We start from the raw sequence: 27,159 nt of genomic DNA, 5'->3' as shown, positions 1-27,159 counted from the left end.
CTTATAGATGGCAGCCCAACACTATATCAGATTGATTCGAGTTCCATGCCAAGGAGTTATTAGCTTATTAGTGTTTTGTAAGAAAATCTTATGTACAAAAATTCGTGCCTGGAATTTCACAATTGAAGTAAATGCCATTCTTTGGCACTCTACATTGAACGGTAGTTAGGGCCGGATTGCATAATAAAATACAAGCCAATACTATTAGTGATTTTGTATGTAAAATCACTTGTATTTTATTATACATTAGGCCGAAGTAGGCTCCTGGTTGTTAAAACTTGATGCCTAAAAATACAGTTACTACAAAACGTAGTGCTGTATAGCACCACCTAGTTCGTCTGTCAAACTTAGGGCACGAGTTTTTCTAAGACTTTACACCTCTTCTACAATGTAACTCTTTAATTTGACGACCGGTCTGGCCTGTGAAGCTGATGGTCCTGGGTTTGAATCCCGGTGAGGGCATTTATTTGTGTGCTGAGCACAGATATTTGTTCCCGAGTCATGGATGTTTTCTATGTATTTAAGGATTTGTATATTATATATATCGTTGTCTGAGTACTTTGCTAAGTACCCACAACACAAGCCTTCTTGATTTAGCGTGGGTCAATTTGTGTGATAATATCCCTATGATATTTATATTTATTGTTGTTATTATTTACGAATCCAGAAACGTTGAAATGTAGGTTTAGCTAATTCTGTACGGATATTTATGAAGGATTTGCACCAGATACTAATAAATATGTTGCACTAACATATCTACTTGTAAGAAAGTGACGGGATAACACCTTAATTTTTACTGGGGTACATTTTATTTAGTTAAAATTTTGAACTAAATAAAATGTACCTGTTCACTATTATTTCTTGAGCTAGAGCCATTATATAAATTGTAACCACACCAGTTGGTAAAGTCTCTTTTGATTGTTCAAAAACTGATGAGAAAGTTGCATTTTAACCACATGTGGGGCAAAGTAATCACATCCTAATTCTGAGTTGTTTCCTTATGTTGGCTGGTAGAATTGACTTTTGAAATGATGATTTTGAATGATAAATATTTAATAACGTAAATTCTGAGTTGGTTTGCTTTGATTTTGTTTAATATTTTACAGTTAGTATTTTCCTTGTGTTGCTGTAGTGAAAAATGTTGTTTCACTCGGTGTGGCAACATATTTTTACCCCTCTAGCTTTGAAACCCTCCTCGCAACCCTCAAGATTCCATTTTTCGAACCACTCTCTACGCTTGTGGTTCAATTTTGGGATCTTTCACTTGCTCTGGTATGGAGGTTAAACAACAACTTTGCCCCCTTGTAAAACAAATAACTATTATTATCGATTTAGTTTTTTGAATTATTTCAAATTGCGCAAATTGGCATAAAGTACGTGAGCACCAATAGGGTCTATGGCGTTTAAGATCATTGTGGGTACAATCAAGTGCAAAAATATGTATCGAATAAATCGTCTCATAAATATGGCACTACGCTCTTATTACACTGAAATAAGATGCTATATTATGGGACATATTTTTGAGTAAGATGTGTACACCCATATTTTTACACTTCACTGAACACTCAACGAACTAAGTATTTTTCACTTTTACATTTTATAAGCTTATCGCGAGGTCTACAGCTCACAGAACCACTAAGTAGTATATCTTTTCGTAAAGACGGGCCTTACGCGCGGGGCGGTACGAAGTGGGCCAGTCCACGTTTTTTTTCTGCTAGTTGCGTTAGACTGTACGACTGACACGCATTGGTTGCGCACAACTCGATTTGACACCAATGTACTGGCCCATTGTCTACCGCTCGGCCCGTAAGGTCCGTCTCTACGAAGTAAATATAAAGGTCAATGCTCCAACTGATCAAAATAACATGTGTTTTTATTGTGAAAACGTAATGTGAGAAGAGAAGAAGTGCGTAAAAAGTTTTGGTGAAGCTTTAGAAGATTATTAGGGGTGCAACTTCGTGAACACCACGGGAGCGGTTCGTCATCTCAGGTTCATCATCTAAGCATTACTCCAATACACTCCGCTCACACCTACCACCTACGTACTGTCTGACTTTATTTCGATCGTCAGGTAACGAGAAATTTAAATATAAAATATACATGTACAGTGTAAAGTATAAATAGAACAACGAGTTATTACGGTGATTTGATACACATGATTGAAGGACAACACGTTGAGGTGCTCAAATTTCCTTTTTGCGAACCTGATTATGTCGCAACGAGGTCAACGTCCTCCCACTATTGCTTCCGACAAGGAAATTTAACATCATGTCTTTGTTGTATGTAGCTTTGTAGTAAGTACCGCTTTAAGTTCAAAGAAAACTGCCTAGGTATGTACATAAATTTTAACTTGTGGCTCCGCTCTGCATCACTGAGATATAATGTTAGTGATAAGGCAAGTACCATTACTCTCAGTTTTAATCCAGTGTTTTGTCCGGTAACTTTGCAAATACGACGTAATCTTACGACAGTAAATGTTTCATCTATCATGTTAAAATAGAAAATAATCGGTAGGTTTACACACTGGAAAACTTAAACAAAATGTACGTAACTTTTATGGTAATAAGGTCCTGATGAAGGCCGTGCCAGGATTAGCTTTGTGATTCTCCGACCCATTGAGTTTGGGCTTGTAGTTTTTTTTTTGTAGCTGTAGAAGCCCTATAATGGAACTGGAACCGGTAGTGGGACAAAAACCACACATTTTGTAAACTAAGTAACTAAAAGTAGTTTATAAGCACTGTAACACAAACAAAGTCATGGAGCTTCTTAAGTTTGATGTTTCATTAAATTTGCTTTTTTCTTAAGAAATTGGCATCAAGTCAAAAGTTGTCGTGAAACTGAAAAAATAATCAGTAAGAATTCTTAACAACTCCGAGCTAAGAGAGGTGAATTTTACATTGTAATAAATTACTTTGTGTAAATTAGAATAAGTTTTATTTATTGCATTTACCATGAGATTAGGTATACAACACATTATGTTGTTACTCCAGAGATGTAAAAAAAAAAATCTTATTTTGCCCAATCCCATTATAGGAAAAAATTAAATTAAATTAAAGGACAAAATTAAAAACACACATTCCTGTCATTCCTGACAACATACCAAAAACAACCTACGTAATTAGGTCGGGTTATTTGTTGCCCAAGACCATACAAAAATTTAGGGTGGTTATAAAAAAATGAAACTGTGACAAGGACATAGAATAATAGCACTTTCTCTGCTACTCCTACTGAAACTTCCATAAGAGCATCTCGTTCGGTCATCTCCTGGCTCTATGATTTCATCTCTATATATGTCTTGCTGATGTCTTGAGTATACACCATGTATGACTTCAGTATGGCCTTCGGCTGCAAACATATCTAAGCACGCAACCCAACCATTCAGTTTGATACTTTTGCACTAGCTGTTAAAATTGAATAAAAACAAATAATACCTGAGTCAATATTTTTTATTATTTTTTAAATATAATTATAAACATGCTTAACTAGGCTCTTATATTATAGGGAAACTTAACCTTAAAATACCTAATTTATCTCTTAACATAATAATTACCAAGCAAACGATAATTTGAACATAAAACTTTGAAGTTTTATCTTTCCGTTCTACTTTTGCTTACACCAAGCGCCCAAATATACCGACACAATTTTTTTACTATGTATTATTTAGCCTGCTTTATACGAAATAATAATCTCTAAATATTGCCAAGAATACGCACAATCTGTCGGGATTGTCGGGCTCTTCTCCACATGTAATACAATAAAGTAGTAAACGACAATTGATCAAAAACACCTTTAACACGAAACAGTTGAATACAATTCACTTGGAATCACATTCTTCTTCATTCTTTGGTGTGTTAGTTACAGTGACAATATTTAAATTAAACGTAAACATATACCCCATCACAAACTGCGTGGCTCGCACTCTGCAACCACTCACACAACAGTTTTTAGTGGCAATTTTAAAAAGTTTTATGAACCATAGACTAATCGATGTCAAGTTTTCTGAAAGCGCCAACCGCGCCATAGATGTCGCTGTCTGTCGACTTGACGTTGGAGGAGGAGACGTCGTTGAGGTTGCGTAGGTAGTCGCGGCTCTCATCGATGCGGTGTCGCCACTTCCGGGCGATCGTGTCTATGGACTCCTCTTCGCCGCCCCACTCGGCTGGCAACACTCGTGCGGGGATTTGCTCGAGCAACTCGTCCACTTTAGAGTGCAAATAAAACTGTAACAGAAAAATGTTTACTTTAATTCGTTGCATTTCGTTTTACTAAAATAGCATTTACGCTAAACTCCGGCCAAGTTTGCACCAACTTGGTAGTGGTAGTGACAGATATCCCATAAGATTGAACGACATACTTGACTGTAGCATTTAATTGGTATGAAAACTTAGCGTGGTCGGGGCTTATAAATAAGTACCTATGTAAAATAATTTATTGGAGCTGTTACGCGATACGTGGCTATTTAACGGCATGACTTGCACGGTTTTCTCTTGGATTCAGGTCAACCGAGCAATCCAATTAGATTTTGTCAGAAAATTAATCCCAACCAAACTGGAAATCGTTTTAATACTTTCATTTGGTCCAAAATGCGTGCAATCCCAGGTTACTCAATCCCAGGTGTGCAAAAATATTTGCTCTCTTTCAGTTTTTTGCTTGTAGCTCGAAAACGGTAAATCTACATTTGACGGAAAATTTGCTCCAATCATGATGAAAATTGATATCTGAGGATCCGAACGGTACCTTTATATGTATTCGTAAAAAATGGCCGCCATTTTGAATATCTTTATTTTTGGTATGATCGATCCGAAAACGCACATTAAATTAAACCTTGCTGGAAGTACCATTATAACTGATGGAGGGTTATAACATCGAGTGGTTTGCCAATTTAAGTTAAAATATATCTACAAAGGCTTCCAAAATGTATGCACACTTGGGATTGCACAAACTCGGATTACACGCATTTACCTAGGACCAAATGAAGGTATTAAAAAGATTTCCAGCTTGCGCTTACCGCTTAACGCTTTTTTTGGATTTATTTTGGTCTACCATTCAGGCACATTATTTAAATTCACGTACTACTACTACTAATACGGTTATGACCAATGAATAATTTTTTGGCGCAAATACAAGTGTAACTACTCTACTAAAAACAGGCATGAGCACGTAATTGATAAAGTCTTAATTGTCTTAACAATACAATCGTTAACAGCCGCCAACACCGCGATAAAGGTCAGTTCAACTCATTTCCTCTTATCTTACTGAAGACAATGAGAGGCTCGCTGAGTGACAATGACTCAGGAACTTGCACTCTTGGTTGTAATAAACAAACTGTTTTCTTATGACTTGATGTTCAACATAATATTACGAGCTTAATTCGTACTGACGGTGTGACGTAAATAAATTAGGGACATCTGGGTATTTATTTTAATTTAGTTATGTACGTAAACCTAACGAAAGCATATGGTTTTATCTTCTCATGCTCGTAAAGTCCGTCTTTGTGTTGTGTGTAGTTTTCATGTAGTTACGTTTATGGTCTAATTAACCTTTAAAATGCGAGCTGCAAAAGTACCTGCACGTGTTTTTCAAAATCTAAGTAGGTGCCCATTTTGTTATGGCCATCGCTACGTCGGACTTGGACCTAAATGAAATTGCCTCTGGTAAAATAAATGGGTTGTTTTATAAATCAACTAGAGCTAGACAACAAGCTAAGTTGGCAGCGATATTGATGGCCCAGGCTGTGCAAGTGTTATTGTAAACGTCAAACTTCTATGAAATTATGATGTTTAAATAACACTTACACAGTCTGGGCTTTCACATTTTTATTCTTCATATTCTTTTCATTAAAATTGTTAATTAAAGTTATTAAGGAAGACAATGGTTAATATTATATCAATCATTAATATTATATATGTATACCACATGTATCTGCAACTACAAGTTTAAATACCTATAGATTTTACGACATATGAGGAATTTTAGTTTACAAGTATGTATGCCTACGTAATTGAACCTAAAGTCACTCTTAATCTTAATGTCGCAATTGCCAACTCTAAGTTAAAGTAAAGTAGGTATCTGACAGGTATTTACAGAGTTATTACAGCTCTACGATTTGCGCTGGGAGTATAATTTAAATACCAGAGGAATGTTGGTCTTATTCGTTTACCAACAAACTGCATTAAGGACAAAGTCATCATGAGTATGACTCCTGATATCAGCCTATACACATGAAAAAAAAGCAAGAAAATCTGAGCAATATATCACGCTTGGCCTTTCAATCTGAAGAGAATATCAACCAAAGGATCAAGGCCGAATGACTCAGGAGATCCTGAGACATTTCGGTAGATAAGCACCTCCTGCTCTTCAGTTTTCAATTTTCTCTTTCACTTTTCAGATACGCTGCGTGGGTGTGATGGACATAGCATAAATCATTGCATAGAATTAGATTGATACTTGATACTAACCCGCCGTTTAACTTTCTCGTTCATACAGGACCGCATAAGCTGCAGCGAGGAAGCGATGAAGGTGGGTGCGCCGACAATGTGAATGCGTTTCAGCCGCTGCGGATACGCTGCGTGTGCGAGGTGGATGCCGCGCCGCACCGTGCCCGCCGCCGCCGCTACGCGCGCTACCAGTGACGCGCGAACCGCTGATACCTGCAAGAGTATTCGTAGTAAAATAAGAGACCTGTCAAGTACCTCTCAAACTTTCTCGTATTTACTATAATATTTTTTTGTTACATAAACAGAAGTGAAGCATATATATGTATATATATATATATATATATATATATATATAAACAAAAGTTACGCGGAGCAAATAAGTTACTGGTCTATAATAAAGTTTCCGGCCCGGCAACTATGGGCATACACACCAACGGTTTAACTCAGATTTAGCCCCATATTGGGTTTAGTAAGGCTAATTGTAACAGCGACCTTATTAAAACTAGATCATGAAGCATTAGGAAATAGGAAATGCATGAAGCGGAACTTCAATCGCCTGCTCCTAGAGCAGCCATACTCAACCTTTTTAGGGTTCCGTCGCCAAATGGCAAAAAACGGAACCCTTATGGATTCGTCATGTCTGTCTGTCTGTCCGTCCGTATGTCACAGCCACTTTTTTCCGAAACTACACTGTTAAAACTTGGTAAGTAGATGTATTCTGTGAACCGCATTAAGATTTTCACACAAAAATAGAAAAAAAGCAATAAATTTTGGGGGTTCCCTATACTTAGAACTGCAACTCAAAAAATTGTTTTTCATCAAACCCATACGTGTGGGGTATCTATGGATAGGCCTTCAAAAATGATATTGAGGTTTCTAATATCATTTTTTCTAAACTGAATAGTTTGCGCGAGAGACACTTCCAAAGTGGTAGAATGTGCCCCCCCCCCCCCCTTGAACTTCTAAAATAACAGAATGATAAAACTAAAAAAATATGATGTACTAATGTAATGCCATGCAAACTTCCACCGAAAATTGGTTTGAACGAGATCTATTAAGTAGTTTTTTTTAATACGTCATAAATGGTACGGAACCCTTCATGGGCGAGTCCGACTCGCACTTTGCTGCTTTTTAATGAGGGCCACAAACACAGTTTTGCATTGTAGCTCCGGGCCGTAAAATGAATTTGCTTTAAGGTGACATTTGGATGTACCTATCCATTGGATAGGTACATAACCTTACCATCGCATCGGGCTTTTTAAGGTGGCCCGCCAGGTAATCCTGGTATGGATCTATATCCATGAAGCTTGTGTTGTTCTGGGTGTGCATATATTTCCGAACTTTATTACCTATACCTACAAACCATTAAATCCTGGTCAGCGTCACTATTCCCAAGTGTTATATATTTCAACTACTACGCGTAAGTGCTACGCTACGACTTGTACTGTCTACTCGAGGTGGTATTGCACTGCGGGTACTGAGGCCTAATGCGGAATATGGTCACTTGACACTTGGATCCCATCGTGTGTGGGTTTCATTCGACATCCTTTTTTGGGTGAGGGTGTGAGAGGCCTCTTGCGCATCCCTGCTGTGGAGACTGTGTCCATTCGCGCCCCACCGTGTGGGGCTGGCATTCGCCGTCGTTTTGGGGACGACTGTGCGATCTGGTGTAGGATGGATGGATGTCATTCGATACCTCCTTCACGGGAGGTATGAGTGGCCGCTTCCGCCTTTCGGCTGTGGCGGGTCGCTCCCTACCGGTTCGGTGGGGAGGTCAGCTGGTGTAGGAGCCCATCGTCTGTGGGTTAGGGCTTTTATACTTACATCCCACACGAACGCGTCGCCGCTGATGGCCTTTTCATCACGCATGCGCGCGTCGGCCACGAGCAGGACAGCACGAACAGTCGCCGCTATGTCTGCGCTGCTCTCCGGGTACTGCGGCCTAATGCGGAATATGGTCACTCGAAGCCCGTCGTCTGTGAGCTTTGGCAGCGGCACTATGTCCCTGGAAGAACAAGAGGCTTAAGAAACACTATCAACATATCTGCCTTTTTTAGGATTATGAGAGAGGGTTAACAGAAGACTGCTTTAATTTGACTTAAGGAATAGCTTGAAGTAAATTATCACCGTATGCAAAATGGTCGATTCTAAATTTAGAGTTCCCGACCACGTTATGTTTTTATGGCAAGCGCTATGTATTTTGTATGGCGCTTCTTTGGGAATATTGTCACTTCCAATGCCAAGTTAATGCAAACTTAGCGCGGTCGGAGTCTATGAACAGTAAGTACAGGAAAGTATAAGTAGAATTTGTAGCCACTGACTATAGGTACTTACATGAAGTTGCAGATATCGTTAAGAGGTGGGTCGTTGAGCGAGCGCTGCTGGTAAAGGTCCCTGTGGCGTCCCCTGGCGGCGCAGAATGCCTCGAACTTGGTACGCGCGCGCTCCATATCCATGCGGCAGCCGCGCACGAACAGCTCCAGGAAACTTGTATCTGGAAGATAGATTTTCCATTTTATATGGATTTAACCATAAAAGGCAGGATGTATGGAGAGGAAGAGTAACTTCGCGTGGAGCGGTTTCATCAGGGTAATAGATGGCGCTTTATCTTCCAGAAACTCCGTATGATCATGACTCTACGAATACAACAATTAATTTGTCTATAGATACGTTTATTTAAAAAAAAACCGTTGTTAACATAGGGTAAATTTGTCTATTTCTGGCCACCTTCCGATAACTGCATGGACACCTTATACTAAAAAAAGATTCTGTTTATTACTCACATAATCCAAGTAAATTTTCAGGACTGTAATGTTATTTCGTTTCTTTGAATCGTGTGAATAAATAAATCGAATTCTTATTTTAACAATTTTTTGTATAATGTGTCTAGTTATAGGAAGGTGACTAGTAACCAGTAATAGACGATTTACCCTATTCAATCAATATCACATCTAAAAAAATCGTTATCTAGTAAAATTTGAACTTTGAACGAATTAATCGTGTTGTATGTATACATGTAACAGCTGTTACAAAACAATAAGAACAGAAACAATCTACAGTGACTTAGGTACACAACAATTTAATGAAGAGATAATATATGTTGTGTATAACTATATAATACCTGAACATACCAAACTACACCCGATAGGTCGCCCGTAAATCTATACGTACCCGTGCATTTACTGTCATTTGTTGCCTCCTTGGATATAGGTACCTATCTAGTAATTAATTCATAATAATATATGTATACAGCGTGCATTTGTCATTAAGTAGATCTACAAAAAATATATCAGTTAGGAAGGTAATGACGGTTTACGTTAGTATATACATAGAAACATATTAATATAAGTTTTTAGTAGGTTTAGTACCTAGTTCTGATATTTAATCTTGCAAAAAACATGCATTCCGCTATATATATTTACGTACGCAAATTGCCTCATCTGATATAACCACCGGTTTCTTTGTTTCATGTCTATAAAAAAGTTATAACTAGTCCCATTCAAGATATTTTTCCTCAACACGGCTATTTCAAAGCAAAAATGGCACTGCTTCTGCGTGACAATGATCTTCAAGTTGATAAAAACACACCTATTCTATTGCGTAAGGGAGGCTTTAAATATAGAGCGAAGTCTTGACTGCGATTGTATTTAAATGACATGGTTAATGTAGGTAGTAAAACGCGGTCGCGTGCTGACAGAAGAATCTTGCCATTATATCCATTAGAATAATTTGCTTTGATGATGAATGGGAGTATCTAGGTTATATTATCCATGTTTAACTTAATTATAACACGCTGTACGAGTAATAACACCATTGTAATACGTACAAAGTTTATTTGCATACAACGTAAGCACGTGATTGTATTACTAAATTTTAAATTGTCCCTGATTGTCGCGTACTTGCACTCTTTGACAAATATTTTTATATTGAAAATACTAGATTGAGCAACCTATAAATACTTAGATTTCCAACCAATAACAACCTTGACAATAGTACGCGTACTACAAAAGGTCGTTTAAAATCGTATGATTGGAAAAAGTGCCCCGTGGACACAATAAGGGCCAATTATTTCTATACTGTCGCAAGCCACTTGTCGCTTGCAGCGATTTCGAAGTTAGATTAGATACCACAACTATTTACAATTTGCAACTAAGTAATTACAACTTTTAAACAAAGGAAATTATTACAACATACTATACTTTTACTTCAAAGTTGCGGTAAAGAAGAATTGATACAAGTGCTTCCATCGACCAATTTGATTGTAGGTAAGCAGTGGCATCACATGCGCCTTGTCTAGATAAACTGAAACAAGAACGCCATACTAGCAAAGCGACTAAAGCGAGTGGAATGAAATTTATAAAAACACCCGTTATTTAGTATACGAATCTTCAACGAAAGCAGCCACAACTAAATTATCTCTCTTCCTGGCTTGGCAACTAATCCTTAGAAATCGCGAAACGTCTGGTTGACGTAACTGGTGACCGAAGAGCTGGCGGCTTCCTCGCACAACGTATCAGTATTGCGATACAACGAGGAAATGCCGCCAGCATCCTTGATACATTGCCTCAAGGGCCTATTTTAGATATAAGCTAGTTATAGTAATCATCTGTATATATATCCATTATGTATATTTTTATTGTAAATAAATATGTATCCCTAGAATTGGTGTAGGCTCTAGTTTTTACGAAAGTGACTGCCATCTGACTTACACAGAGGGTAAACTAGGACTTATTGGGGTTAGTCCGGTTTCCTCACGATATTTTCCTCCACCGAAAAGCGACTGGTAAATATCATATGATATTTCGTACATATTAACTTCCGAAAAACTCATTGGTACGAGCCTCCGGATTGAAAGTCGCACGCTCTTACCGCTAGGCCACCAGCGCTCATTAGGCCTACTAGCTACATTACCTATGTTAATGTAAAGTTAACGCCGTTAAAATTTAATAATGTAGGTACCTACAACAAACACCGAATAACGTATAGAATAAGCAAAGTTAGATATTAACTATAAATTAGCATCTAGTTAGTATTTGTCCTTAACTAAGGTACCATTAATTGTAGTAACTGTCACATACCGTAGGATTACCACCTCATGTTGTGCAAGGCTGAACTGAACAATGACGGAGGACGGTCCGGTCAGTTCCCATTGCGCGTGAATTACAAATACAAATTAGATTTAAGCCATTTAATATTCTGGTGTCAAAGCGTAGGGTGATGATAAATCATGTATATTAATTACCAAGCCTTGCTTGATTATACAATTTTAACGTTTAATTTCATTACAGATTTAAGCCTATTAACTAATACGCACTCTTAACAATAAGACTTCTATTGCCTTGTTTCTTTCCATTACTACGGAGTGGCCAATTACTATGGAGGGGCCAATAACTATACCAGTGACCCTACTTAAAGCTCGCTTCGTAAATATTTACAGGCGCTCACAAATATCTGAACACGTAGGTACTCTATTATAAGTGTTTGTTCAGATATTTGTGAACACCTTGACCACTCCGATATATAAATGGCGACTGTGCCACCTCGTAACTGACAAATCGTAATCCTTATTGTTATTAGATTAGATAATTATCAGATGATCGCTTGAACTTTCAGTAATGAGAGGCGCAATTTGAAGCCACGTCGAGTATGGCTCTCACTCACGAGGTTTTTCTAGTTGAGACAAATTTTAGTTATAGCACGAATTACCTCAGATGGTTTTTGAAATGGTTGGTTATTTCGTTTTAATCTCTTAAACAAAAACCTTTGTTTCTTTTAAGAGCCGTCTTCAGCGTGTACCAAAGCAACAAACTTTCGTGATAGTATTTATATTTGATACCTTTTAGTTACTGACAATAAATTCTTCATGCTTGTCACTTAGTGTCAACGACAACAAATTCGACATTTGAAAGACTGTAAAACCAACTTTAGTACTATTATTGTTTAAACAAACTCATATTCTACAAAATAATGTATGACAATTAGAAAGACGAGGTGTAACAAAAATTGTGGGAATCCGTATAAGACATATTCAGTACCTATCGTATTTTAATTGGGAAAAAGTAGACAAAAACATTTTTACGCGAAAAATGAAATTTCTATGGGGCAGGTCGTCTAAGTCGGCCAACCCGCCATATATAGGCCAAACATTATTTTTTTCTACTTTTTTCTAATCAGAACAAGATACCGACTATGCCTTTGCCCTTAAACGGATCCCCACTATTTTTAACTCGTATATTTCTTTTTACTAAGACCATGGGACTGCAATAGTAGATTGTCAACCAAGGGGTGTAAGGCAGTCATTTGAGTCGAAGTAATCTGAGACTGAAATAGTAGTGCCTTTCACCGGAAAGAAGTGCCTTTAATTTCAAATACGAGGAAAGTTAAATATATATGTATTAAAAAAAAACATGACTAAGTATACATTTTACTTTCAATTTACAATTTAGATAAAAGTATCTTTATTTATGGATTGAGGAGTTAAATCTCAGAATAGAAATTGTACAACAAATACTAATTTAAAACTAAATTTTAACTACCGTAAAAATTAAAAAAATATTGCATTTTACTTAAGTAAAATGCACTAGAGCATAAACGTACCACTTTCTGAACACTTCATAGATAAATAATTATCAAAAAGAAGTAACATGGTCATTTCTGGAGACCCTTGTTTCCATGATTAGTCGTTACTTACACGTACTTGGAGCCAAATCGTTTAAACGTTTGAACAATATTAAACCACATTTTACGACGAGCTTCTTTGTATACATACTTATTTAAAGATTGTTAAATACGTGTGTTAGGTTAGATGATTAATAAATAAACAATAATTAAAGGGGATTTACCTGGGTTAGGTTATAAAATTAGAATTAACTAATACAAACCGTGTACTTTTTGTGATTTTTGCTTTGTTTTTGATATGAATAATGAATCATTTTCAAATCTCAGTAGATAAGTAGTAGTAGTTTATGAGTAGATACGACTAATACTGTAGTAGTACCATGCTACGAAGACCCAATTATTTATCTATGTTAGTTAAATTTAGTTTTACTTCAGTACTTATTATATTTATTAACTATAGGTACAGTAAATAATTTGTTATCGTTTTGTATTGTTTAATTCGACTTAATTTTAGGGTTCCGTACCTCGAAAAAAAAAACGGAATCCCTTATAGCATCACTTTGTTGTCCGTCCGTCAAGTCAAGACGGTTAGTCATAGTATTAAGTTTTATTACATAATACCTTATATTTTTTAGGATGGCGAGTACTCGGAGTATTTAATTATAAGTACGCTAATGGCCCTAGCGATCAATAAGACGACTGCAATCCGGTTTTAATCGTAAGGTAAACAAACAATATTCATATAGATAAGTTTTTGTCCGCCACTAGTCCTTAAGACATTCTAGTATATTTGCTTTGTTCAAATATACGAGTGTCTACCTAATATAGGTACTAAGCAGCAGATAATTATTTTTATTTGCAAGACATGTTTTAAAGATTGTTAACCTATGTTATTCCAAGCAGCTTTAAATAATAGTACTAATACTGTGGGATGTACGGAATCATACATTTTTTTTTGCTTCTATAATGGGCCAACAATTTATGCCCCTGAAAGCCGAGGTCAATTAATGTAAAGCCCAGAAGGTCACTGATCAGATTTTTCTCGAATTACATATAGATTTCGACGAGAACAAAGCAGTTCCCCGCAAGAATGCAGCTTCAAAACAATGATTAAATTAAGTAGGTACCTAGGTATCTACATCAGTAACTATGTAATGCTGAGCTATTTATAAAGACGTCATAAATGCTTATCTTGATAATCGGTGCTGTTTTCCCGCAATAAAGATAAAAGCAACTTGTAGAATAGTCTGGAAAATGGAATGGCTACCTTCGGCATTAGGTACTGCGAACCGGTAGAGCGCGAGCGGTATAAAGCCTGTTAGACGAGCGATTGTATGAACTGCGCTTGATACAAGGGTCATCCTTAATGTCCTTTGTAGTAAATATTACGTAGGTATTTCAAGTTATACACGTGTTACTTGTTATTTTACTGATACGAGAAAAAAGAAGTTCGCTGTTTGCTGTTCCTTCCGCCGTAAAGCTAAGCCCGAGCGGACATTTTCCTTTTATATGATTTGCTGATTTAAGTGCTTGCTGATTTACTTAGTGCGAAACAGGTCATGAGGGTTGGAATGCTTTCTGACATCCCAAAAAAGATCCTCTCCATATGAAATTTTTCGCAGCTTTTCGGCATATTTTGTACCTCTGTTTTATTAAAAATCCTACAACCTAAAAATATTAGAATTTATCAGAGCTAATCAGGTGATGCGTCTCATTTCTATCATCTATGTAATCAGGCACTTGACTTAGTATTCCTTCAATGCACAATGTGGTGTCATCATTAGTACGCAGCGCCGTTATGCAAGATTACGTGAACGCGATTACCGCGGGCGCGCGTAAACTTACAGAATGTGACATCGATGTGATGTCGCGAGGAGTGCTCGGAATTACGATGATTCATGAAACACTCTTTGTGTAGAATATATAATTCTTCTTTGTGCAAATTTCTCGATTGTCACGAGAATGCGATGCTTCGAGGCTTATTCAATTATGACGTTCTTAAATAATAGATCTGGGCAAATCTTTCGACACGTACTTTCAGTAAACTTAGAATAGGACATCAATAATTTAATTCAATTAAATCTTCAATTCGTAATGTACATTAGATAGGCACTTGCCTATGGGTTGCTTTTAGCAACCCTTTTGCAATTTTTCCTGTTGGTACCTACATATGTATTATATTATATTATTTAATATAAAGTTCTGATCTCAATCAAATAATAGATGAGAGTAGAAAATATCTTGTCCCATTAGACTAAGTATGTACTAAAAAAACCTTAACAATTGTTTCTCCTAACTCTTTATTTACACAAAGGTAAACAAAAACCTAATAGGTGAATAAAGTTCAAAATGTTGATGACTCACATCAACCATCAACGAACGTCACTGATCTCATTATATTATAGCGATATCTATTTCAGTAAACAACCTCCACGGCTATAAATATATACGTATGTACGTATATTATGCAAATGCGTCTATTTTTTGGTGGTCTATTTTTTGATGCAAAAAAAACAAACATGACGTTCGTAAACACGTTATTATAATAAAAGATAGATTGACGCTTTCCGCTGAGGGTTCCGTAGTCAACTATAATAGGAACACTTATAGTTTTTCCATATAAGTAGAAAGCTGCAATTTGGCATGGATACACATTAATTCATACATGACGACAAAACGGTAAAACAAAAAGTACTTAGAAAAAGTTTTTTTAGGGTCCCATCCAATTTTTTTTTTTTGCTCTAACCCAATAGTGTGGGGTGTCGTTAACAATTCGAGTTCAAGTGAATATTTTCGGAAACAATCGCCCTGAAAAATAATGTGTCCCTCTAACTTTTGAACTATATGGGTCCAAAAAATATGACAAAAATCTTATAATAAAAGCTTAATAAATACTTTCAATGAAAACTATAGTGAACATGATCCGTCCGTAAAAAGACGTACAAAGCGCTGCAAAGGTACTCTTTTATGCTTGTAATGTACATGATACTTACTAATAGCCCCCGTTTACCCCATTCTGACAGAATGGTAACTACGAAACCCTACACTGAGCATGGCCCTACATTGAGCATATTAATTTAAATCAGAGCACTTAAGCTCTTTGATTCAGAATACTTCACAAATTACCGACGCACATATTTTTTATCCGCGTAAGTTTTTTCACCTGAGAGTGATCACGAAGTATTGGTCGGTTAAGAGCATTAAATTTTTGCGTAATGCACGTACCTTGATTAAAAAAATATATACTTATGGATAAATGATTATTGTTCGAGCGACCCCTTCGAAGAAGAGTGTAGCGGTTCTATCGAACTAGTTAAATAGGTATTATAGTCGCTGATCGATCATTAATAAGATCACTGATCTTATCGATGCCGAGAGTCTCGGCGCTCTATTTATCGAGTCGAATCTCCAAGGTGACAGGTGTCAGGTGACTAATATCTCACAACATCTTCAAATATTTAGCGAACTGGAGAGTTGGGGAGTTCCCCTGTTCGGGGATTAAAAGGTACCTTCGGCATTTAAATTTAATATAAAAATGAAATGGTAATGAGTAATGAAATTAAATTCTTTGACCGTACCTATCTGATACTTAGATATCTACCAAGTTGGTAATGTTGGTATCTACTCGTATCAAGTTGGTAATTGGGATGTATAGTTTAAGGTGCCATAGGTTCAGAGAGCAGGGTTCTAATACTTCTAATGTAATCGATCTAACGCAACACAACATGCCAAATAACCAAATATTAAAATGTTTATATGGAATAGCAAGAATTGTTAAGATTTTAGATAACCTTCGCCAGTCTCGTATCGTATAAATTCATAAATATAGAGTTCCGCATTTCTTTATTCAGGTACTCTGTATGCTAATCGCGGACAGACTACGGATATATGATTAATTTAAGCGGAAACTTAAATATGTATTTCTTAACCTTCGCAAATCAGAATATAAGTAGATAAAAATCTAAGAACTATTAAAATAACTATCGGTGTTTTGCGACGTGCCTATAAATAGGTGGTCAATTTAATAGCACATTAGATAGATACTTGCTCCGAAAACAACATGGTGGCAATTTGTTTCTGTAATGTGTTGTACTGTAATTTGTTGTTTGTCTTAAGCGCGAGTGGGAGCCAAAACATGACGGTTTCTAACATTTTAAATGTGCGCACACGCGTTTCTTGTCTATATTCTTCGTCATACAATGACTGAACAGGATCAGGTTAAGCACTGTCTAGGCTGCTCGGTTATTGGTCATCTGAATCATAGACGTCAGCGATATCATTCCCGATTTCATTATTCTTGTTATTTTATATGGAGCATATTTAATCGATAAAATTTAGATAAATTTCTTCTCATTTTAGTTTTTTGTTCAGTATCGTTATAGCGTACTTAGCGTTGCAGCCATCGACGAACACAGTTGCAGCATTGAGCTACTTTGGGACCGGTTGCACGAGTGCCGGTATAAGTATAAGGCGTGCGGTACTAAAGAGTTCAACGCACTCCGAAATTATCGGTATCCTTCTTTTTAGGCCAAGTTATTTTTAGAATACATAAAGGAAAGTTCCACAAAATAAACAGGGTTTAAAATGAAAAAATAAAACTGATTTGCGTCATTCGAGTTTTTTACGTCTTTAACAAAGCGCATCGCATCAAGAACCCGTTTAAGCGGGATCTTCCATTACTCGTGGTTGAAAAAGGTTTAATGGTCAAATTATACTAATCTCAGCAAAGACGAAATGTTATGTTGTATGTATATGTGAATAATTAAGGCTCGGTTGATCTGGGCCACATATTCACCTTCACATTCCCTAAGGTAAAAAGCAGTAAACCCATTATTTAAGTCTCCTCAAGAATTTTTAATCTGAATCAGAATTGTGCTCTAGTTTGCGGGTCCGGGTTCAGATACGGGCAATACTCTACTAGAGATCTGGATTTCAAACCTAATCTTCCACTAATCGACTCACTTGCAATAACCGGTGGTAAATATTGCGGTCTTTGGAAAGAGATTCTGCTAATTTCGGCCTCGTAGAGCGTTGTGGCCTTTGTCATATCATAAGATGTCATATTCAAAGTTTATAAGTAGTCAATTTGTGTAAGAATGTCCTTTAATATTTATTTATTTGTCATCTGACGTAATTAAAGTACCTAGCAAATGTATCGTATCAGCGCACTTAAACACTAATTAATGTGTAAATCAGACCCAATAAAGTCCATAAAGTGCAGTTATAAAATGACATAGATATATAAATAAACAACACTTATTAATTACGATAATTGATGGACAGAACCAATTGTCAGCCGATGTGAAATAAGTATTTATCGGTACCTACATAATAAGTGAGTATGTAACTAAGAGCCTAAATTTTAATATGGTCTAATACTTTGATTTCAGAATCTTCTTTTTTACGTTTACGTGAGTAAGAAAACCTCAAAAAGAAATTAGTACATCTTAAGGTACCGTAAAGTTTTAGAAAAATGGTACCGCTTTTTTTATTAGATAACATTACTGTTGGCAAAAAATTTATTGGATAACATTACTGTTGCCAAAAATTATATTATCAATCTTGAGGATTTTCTTTAGGGATTTCAGCGATTCGAATTCAGATTTTTTGACTTTAGCTCGATAGAAAAAAATCACGAACACAGGTCTATATTTATTATTATTATTTGTTAGTCTGTTGTGTCCCACTGCTGGGCACAGATCTCCCTCTTTTTCTTCCACGCGTCTCGGTCTATGGCAGTACGTTACGTATTAGGCCACAGACCAACCAACTTTTTGGCGGTTTCCTGTGTATTAGGCCAATCTTTCCGAAAACACATTAAATACGCAATTTAAAGATTTGTAGCAATGCACAAAAGCTAAAATTATGAAAATTATTTCTAAAAATGCGTAATTTAATGTTTGAGGGAACTCTGTGATTTACTTTTTTCCATATTTAAAACTTAAAAAAAATATTAAAATTCAAAAACATGATATCCGCACATCCACCTCGCGCACGCTTTCGCTCAGTGAGAGAACAACACGAATCTACGGGGCCTTAAGGCAACAAAATTGAATAACCCGGCAAATAGGCCACATTTGTTTACATATTTGTTTATTTTACAAATTTCTATATTAACTTCATTAGACCATCCAGAAATGCATAAATTTAAACTAAGGCGTTTCTGATGGCTGAACACCTTTTAGTTGGTACATTGTTAAGTATTAAATTGTCCCTAAAAGTGTTACCTACTATTAAGTTTTTATTTTAAGTCACATTATGCTTGTTACTGTATAAAACTGTAACTATATGTATTTGTTTTAATTTTAAGAATTTTTGCAACATCCATGTACAAGCCAATCCATGTGTAGGCACCCTACATGTTACATACCTAATTGTAATTGAAAAGTGTAGGTACTTGGATGCAAATAAAGATCTCTATCTATCTCTAATTATATAGTAAGTGGGGGATAAGACTAAAATTTTTAAGATTTTTGTATAATTATATAATATTGTAGTGTTAATATGTACATATATCTTTACTTTGCCCTAACAGGGCCCATGTGAAACTGTTTATAATATTGTGTAACATATGTCTGTATGATTAGATCTGTATGTAATTTAGCACATTTTTTCCTATTTGAACCAAACCCCAAACAGAGAACAGAGGACCCACGTGGGCGGAACCTTGCCAATTCCCAAAAGCTGTTCGAATTGCATCGCGTCATTAAGTAAAGCGAAGGCTGCACGGAAGTTGATACATTTACACTAAAAGATCGTAACCGGCGTGTTCACTAATAACGTTTACTCCCTTTCAGTTTTAAGCTAAAAATTCGTCCAGTTCGTTGCGTTTCTACCGTGATGCTAATAAGTTAAATAAGTCCTATAAGCATTCAAGTTAGCCAGCGACCTACGCCGTTGGCTCGAAACGGTAGCGGTTGGCCATACGGAAGTATTGCACGCCTTCGCGTTTCCTATGGACGAGATGTCATCTATATTCATAAAGTCCATTTCTGACTGCTAATATACCAGAACAAAGGATTTGGGATCTTCTTAGTTTTGAATATGTTTTGGTTTTTGGTGCTTTGTTTATGGACGTGCTTTTTCGACCTTCACCTCGAGTTTTTTTGCTCCTACGATATAATTGTGCGCGTGTTATTGTTTATCAAAAAGGACACGTTTCTGGTGTTTGGATAACGTTTTGCCTGCAAACTACGTTTACAAAGTACGTTACAGAGTAGAATTTCTATCATTTTTACTTTGCTTGAATATTGTAGAACTTTTTTAACGTACTTAGTAGGTACATAATTTCCAAAAAGATTCCAAAGAGTTTACAGGTATATTCTCCGCTCTGTGTGATGAACATAGGGACCAAGTGTTTAATTTAATGTTTCACAATAGTTTAATATATGCAAGGTACTAATATTATAGGTAGGTATGCACATCTTGAAAGACCGGTTAGATTAAAATATTTCAATTCCGTACGTACGTACATCCCTAATAACCATCTTAACGGTACATCGATACTCGTTTATTTCGGAACATTTTATTACCTATAACAAAAACAAAAACGTTAATTAATTTATACTTGCAGATATAAATTGCGAGCAAAATTTTCCGCAGAATCTGCGTTATTGCGTTTGCTTGTAAACAACAAAACATGCTCATTATTCATCGAGATTATGAAAAAAAATACGACCATTAGGTGTAATTCTAATCACATGCTGACTACTCAGAACGGGCGAGTCTTTGAGCTCAAGCGAACCAAGAGTGGCCTTTCCAATTATACACATTAGTGAAGTGCGGTCACGTTACACTGGTTCGCTCGAGAGCTCAACTCGACTAAGCTTGTGGGAATACACGGATTACACGGCGGCGTTTATATTGCATATAATAAACTTGCCACTGACGTAGTAGTTTTATTTTGGTAGAACCTACATGATGGCTATAATTAGAATTTAAAATCGGTCTGACGCTGACGTCAAAGAACGGGAAGCTAAACTGATTCATTAATATTTTTTGTACGAAAGGTTGCCTATGGAAATTTTAAGGTTTAAATTTTTTATCGCACTTTGCGGTTTAGAACAGATTTTAACCTAAAGGCTTCAAAATGAAACACCTACTCTTTTTTCAGCTCTAAGTCCACTCCTCAATATTCAACCTGTCAATGGACTTCCTCACCAAGCACGTCCAATCAGCTCTCCCTTGATGTTACTACATGCTGACGATATAGTTATGGCAGATAAATGCAGAAGGAACCTGCAAAGCACCCTACAGGGCTGGAAATAAGCGCTAGAAAGCAATGGCCTCAGCATTAGCAGAAACAAAACAGAGTATCTGCTTTGCAAACATGACGGACCATCATCTGATACTCGTATAGCCATATCCATATCCATATTGACGGACAGCCATTACCGAATCAATTTAAGTACCTAGGATCAATGCTAAGGTCTGATGCCAATATCGCTGTGGACGCTACCTATAGAATAAATGTAGCCTGGCTAAAGTGGCCAACCCTTACGGGTGTGTTACGAGTATGTGATGCCGAAGTGCCGATTCGGCTGAAGGTTAAAGTCTACAAAACGGCAGTAAAACCAGCCATGATGTACAGTACCGACTGCTGGGCCGTCAAAAAGCAGCATGAACACGAGTGTAATGAAAATGCTGCGGTAGGCAGCCAGAGTAACAAGATTGGACAAACTGCGGAACGAATATATGTGAGATTGTTTTAAAGTTGCTACCATCGTAGATAAATCGTATAAGGTGGTCCGGTCATGGAATGCGACGGGACGAGGCTGTAAAGAAGGCCCTAGCTATCCCGGTTAGAAAGAAAGGTAGAGGGCGACCGCACGCCACGTGGTGGACAACCGTTGCAACAAAAACAACAAAGATCTAGAACGAGCTCAACTGGACGAGCAGACAACCCAAGACGGACTGTCTTGTCACCGTAAAACGAGGAATCCGGCCCCAAATAAAGGGATAAGCAACGGCAGAAGAAGAAAAAGAGACAGATCTAAGCAGGCGAAAGATGTAATATTAGTGCTTAACAAAATGCAAATATAACAAAACCCCCGACTAATATAACAAAATATATGGGAACTGTTTTATTGTGTTACATACTAATAAGTTTAACCTTTTCGCAACACCATATTCCAGGATATAAAAAAAATATATATATTTCACAAAGCTCTTACCGAGAATATGAGCATTCTACTCCCCAAACTTGAATATGGATCTATTTTTCAAGTTTATTAAGGCAACTAAATTTGCAAGGACTGACTCCAACCAGGACCATAAAAGGTTAAAGTTGCCTCAATAGAAACTATCACATAATTTAGCATGCCTAGTTTTCATTTATTTTTAGTTGTACATATATCATTACCCCGCACACCAGAGTCTTATAATTAAAATATAAAGTAGCTAGTTAGTGATAGTGATATAAGCCAATAAGGGAACAGGACCAGCAAAGTTTTAAAGTATATTTTCAGAGTTATTTAGGTAAAACGTTAAAACCTGCGGAATATCTTCCATCGCAAGCGCGCGTCATATCTTTTGTTCTCTTCTAATTTCCTAGATTTACATGCCTTCTTGAAAAGCATGTATTAACGCAATGGATGATTTTATATGTAATTCGTTTTTCTATTTAAAATTTTATGAAAAAAATACAGTTAACTGAGTGACATAACTTATGGCTAGACTAGATATTTATTTATAAATAGGTATCAACGACAAAACCTGACATAGCCAAGTACCTATTGCATGAATAAAATATTTCGTCTCCCGCTTATATGAAATACGTTACATTGATTACGATACTATGATAATGTTTGCATGACGATGTATGTTAGATAATTGTACAAGTATTTAATACAAATAAAACGTAACGTTCTGGAAAGGATTTATAAGAATTGCAATTGAACGTAAAAAAGTGGAAAGATCGACAATCTACGAGATCGATCGAGACGATAGTAAATCAAATTCTCAAAATGGTCCTTTTGGCCTGGCGCTGAGGATGCTGGCAGCATCAAACTTCCTAGATTCTTCGAAAGATCCAATAGGCAAGTACCTACTTTGGTATGGGTTGAGTGAGGAAGCTACCAGATTTTTCGTCTCCGGTGACATCGACCAGCCGTTTAGCAAAATATTGAAAGAGGCCTTGTGTGCCGCTGGACCCTGTGGACCGACGTTGTAAACCAAAACAAAGTTTTAATTGGCATCGAGACCCCTGTATTGGTATTGGTAGGTAGTATTGTGTAAAAGTGCATTAAGTAGATACAGATACTTTCGCATTAGTTGTAAAAATAGTCGCACGTACGTGTCTTATTTATCTGTATATTAAATATCTCGGTTTACGACAGTCTTGTATGCAGATGATCTTATGACTAGAGATGATGCATAATCTAACCAAAGTGATACTTAGGAGTATTCAGATAATTTTTGAGCGATTGCATTATTAAAAAAATATTTTAATCTCCAGCTTCTCTAAGATTTGTAAAAATACTTCTGCAAAAATTATTTTGAACAAATCGGCTACGAACACCGCCGTTTTCAAGTAATCACCGATAAAGAATTCCCCTAAACAAGAAGTGTAACCAAACAAGGCATTTTGATTATTTTTTTCTATGATTATATTTTTATATCTTCCATGACTAATAAAAAAACTAATTAAATTAGATAATTAGGTACATGAATACGAAAATGAGGTTATTGTGCCGCGGAAGTCGCTGAGTCCGCATATTTGTAACATTGTATGTACGAGAACAGTATTGTCCGCCAACCTTCAATGCCGCGATTACGATTTATTATAATATGTATTAGCATAAACGTAATATATAAACAATTATTCAATAAGTATAATTTAAGTGCAGAATGTGGATTTGTTTACATATTGTTATATTTATGGTTAAAAAAAAACGATACTCTATAATTATAAATATATTAAAAAATACCCTACTAGTGTATCTCTTGCGTATCCTTATTTGATATAGTTTTTAATAATTACTCATGTATTTAGACATACGTTTGTGAATTTATTTTATACAAATTACAAACATTTCGATGCAAACAAAAACTATTTTTTGAAAACCTCAGTAAAATATACTACTTATGTAGAAAAAAAAAGTCCTACCAACAACATTTAGGTATCGGAAATGACTTAGGTAATAAGATTACCTACCCATGTCAGTAGGTGTGGCGCTGGCGATCAATAAAGAATAATGTGCTATACAACAAGAAAAATGTAGGTGTGTACCTACATTTTTTTATCTCTACCTATTTTATAATCAAAATCATCTAAATAAGTATGTATTAAGTATATTAAAAACGAAGCAAAATGAGTCTAACTGTTATAGTTACAGCTATTAGGAGCGGCACTCAACTGTAATTATCTCCATGCTAAGGCTAAAGTTTAGCTTTGTAGGGTCATATTATCTGTACCCCTAGTGTAATTTTAGTCGATAGCGAAACGTGACGTACGCGTTTGCGTTAAGTCTCATTTTTTATGGGTTTTTGAACAGCGCGCCAAGCGGGACGTTTTGGAAAGTCAAAAATCTCATACAAAATGACACTTAACGCAAACGTGTACGTCACGTTTCGCTGTCGAAAATATTTACACTAGGGGTACTGAATATGTTTTAGTCTGTAATATGGCCACCAATATTCCACCAGTGGCCCTTACCTAACGCTACTCTTTTATTTAATACAAAATTACCTTTGGTAATTAATATTTGGTAAAACACGGTAAAATCTTTAACTAAGGAGTTTCAGAATTATTAAGAGAGTTGCTGGTGACTTACACGGGTATCTGGTTTGATAACTATAATATGATCCACCGACAGAACAATGTTTGCATATTTGTAAACTCGTAAAAGTAAACGAATATCAATTATTTAGAGCAATGTGAACATGTACACGTTCAATGTTAGATGATATTACGAACGGATTATTTACACATATTTTAGCTTTGTCTATGCAAAACCAAATGACTAAAAACTCGCTATTTCATAAGAATAATACTTCTTACCTTATTTTATGTTGTTAGGCAATATTAAAATAGTCAATGAATGAAGGACTTCAGATCTAGGTCAGAAGCATCTTTTACTAGAGAACCTAGAGATCTGTATTACTATTATCCTCATTCAGTATTACATTTCTAAAAAGATTGTATATAAATACCTATGGTCTCAGGCCGTGGCAGGTGTGGAGAGGCAGCACACATGCTCCTGAGGTCCCGCACCCCTCTCTCGAGGTCCCCTTCTCCCTCCCCCAACTCCTGCTTAATCATCTCCAGCTGTTTCAGCGAAGGTCCTTGCAGCAAAGCCATGGCACTACACTACATTCAAAGTCCACGATTAAACAAAATAAATTGTTCTGAATTTGAATTGAACGAGTAAATTGCAAGCTGTGGCTGAGTAAGGACAAAACTGCGAGTGGCTTGCGCGCGGCCAGTGCCTTATATAAACAAGCGTCGATTAGAAAAGGTAAGGACGGTTAGGGCGCGGTCACACTTGAGCTATTTTCTCTGTAAAACATTTTGTATCGGAACTACTTTTTTGGTGTTTCTATATTCCTTATTCATTATGGCACCGATCAGGGCTACTTATAAAATAAGTTTTTGGCAAAAATTTCATTTTTGGTACAGGCTTTTATCTTTAGACTGTACTTTTCTTTCCACAGGCAACTAATACCCCATAAGAACCCCAAACACAATTAGGTTGCACTGTTTTATCACAGAGTTCCTATGGCTACCTCCTGTCTCCATCATCAGATCCGCTTGATGGTAGTTACCATAATATTGCATTGTCACCCGACTTACATATGTATGCAAAATTTCAGCTCAATCGGAAACCGGGAAGTGGATCAAATTTAGCTTGCAAGATTTGATTACAAGCCGGCCGACAGACAACGGGACAGGTGAAACTAAATAAACGCTTGTAAATATCCCACATTTTTGTATGAAGAATCCATTTTCCGGCGCGTCACGCATAGGTACACAAACATAATATTAGTAGATTGTAGATTGTTAACCAAGGGATGAAATGGTGTGCCTTTCACCCGAGTTAAAACACTATTTTTCATTTCAAATACGAGGTTAGTAAAATACATGTATATATTTTTTTAAACGACTAAGTATATAGTTTAATTGTATTTCTTAAAATTTAGGTAAGAGTATTTTTGTTATTTTTATTTATGGAATGGGACTAAAATATCAGAAACGAGATTGTACAGTCAAGGTATTAAATATCGATACGGACAAAGTGCCAAAAATATGTACACACTACCTTAATGTATGGTCAATAAGGGCGTGTATACATATTTTATGCACTTTGTCCGTGCCGATATTTAATACCTTGACTGTACAACAAATCCATTTAAAACCAATTTCATAATTGTATCGTAAAAAAAAATGTAAGTACTTGGAAAGCAAAATGCTCTTTAGCAGAAACGTATCACTTTCTGCACACTCCGTAGAACAACAATGACTCCCTTTCAGAGCATGAGAAATGAAAAGCACATTCAACGTTCATACTAAAATGTGACGATTAGAAAAGGACAAATTGGGACTTTTTTTATTTATCTGGATCAAACATGGTATTTTCTGAGCCAGAGTAAAAGGGTAGGTGTAATTTATACTAAAACGTGATTTCTTCTCTCATTTTTTTTATCTTGATCAAAAATATATAGAAAGTTATAACTTATAAGTAAGTGAGTTTTAAAATCTCTCTACAAAAAAATGGAAATAAGTATGTATTTGTCTTATAGTTTTAAAACCAACGTAACGTCATAGTCAAACTCGTAGGTACTTATGTTCTATTTTAAAACTGTTTTCGATATTTGGTTAGTTTAAATATTTTGTATTAAGGGTTATTCTGCAAATCCATAAAATTTACTTAGGAATATACAATCGACACCTTTGAGACATATCTTTGACCTCGACTATATTTCTATTGCTTTTTTCTCTCTTACTTGAAATACAATTTTTAGAATTATTATTTTTCTACTCGCCGGCTATATTCTTGACCTAATTCAACTAAGACTCCGTATACCAAACTACATATAATCGCATACTTTTACTATGGGCTCCCGACTCAACTATATTGACTTCATTACGAAACGCTTTAGGGAA

The 27,159-nt window shown here is 36.2% G+C and overlaps 1 protein-coding gene across 1 annotated transcript; it reads right to left on the bottom strand.

Annotated features, from left to right (window-relative positions):
- Positions 1-3,428: 3,428 nt before the first annotated feature.
- On the bottom strand, positions 3,429-25,481 carry LOC133528794 (alpha-tocopherol transfer protein-like). The gene is made up of 5 exons (XM_061866259.1): positions 25,209-25,481; positions 8,772-8,931; positions 8,262-8,442; positions 6,459-6,650; positions 3,429-4,220 (listed from the first exon to the last, which is right to left on the bottom strand). Exons 1-5 carry the CDS (start codon positions 25,354-25,356, stop codon positions 3,981-3,983), a joined length of 921 nt encoding a protein of 306 aa, XP_061722243.1. The 5' UTR covers positions 25,357-25,481; the 3' UTR covers positions 3,429-3,980.
- Positions 25,482-27,159: the final 1,678 nt, after the last annotated feature.

The sequence above is a fragment of the Cydia pomonella genome, chromosome 20, assembly GCF_033807575.1.
Source record: "Cydia pomonella isolate Wapato2018A chromosome 20, ilCydPomo1, whole genome shotgun sequence".
NCBI classification, from domain to species: Eukaryota; Metazoa; Arthropoda; class Insecta; order Lepidoptera; family Tortricidae; genus Cydia; species Cydia pomonella.
This window is presented reverse-complemented; position numbering and strand designations above follow the sequence as displayed.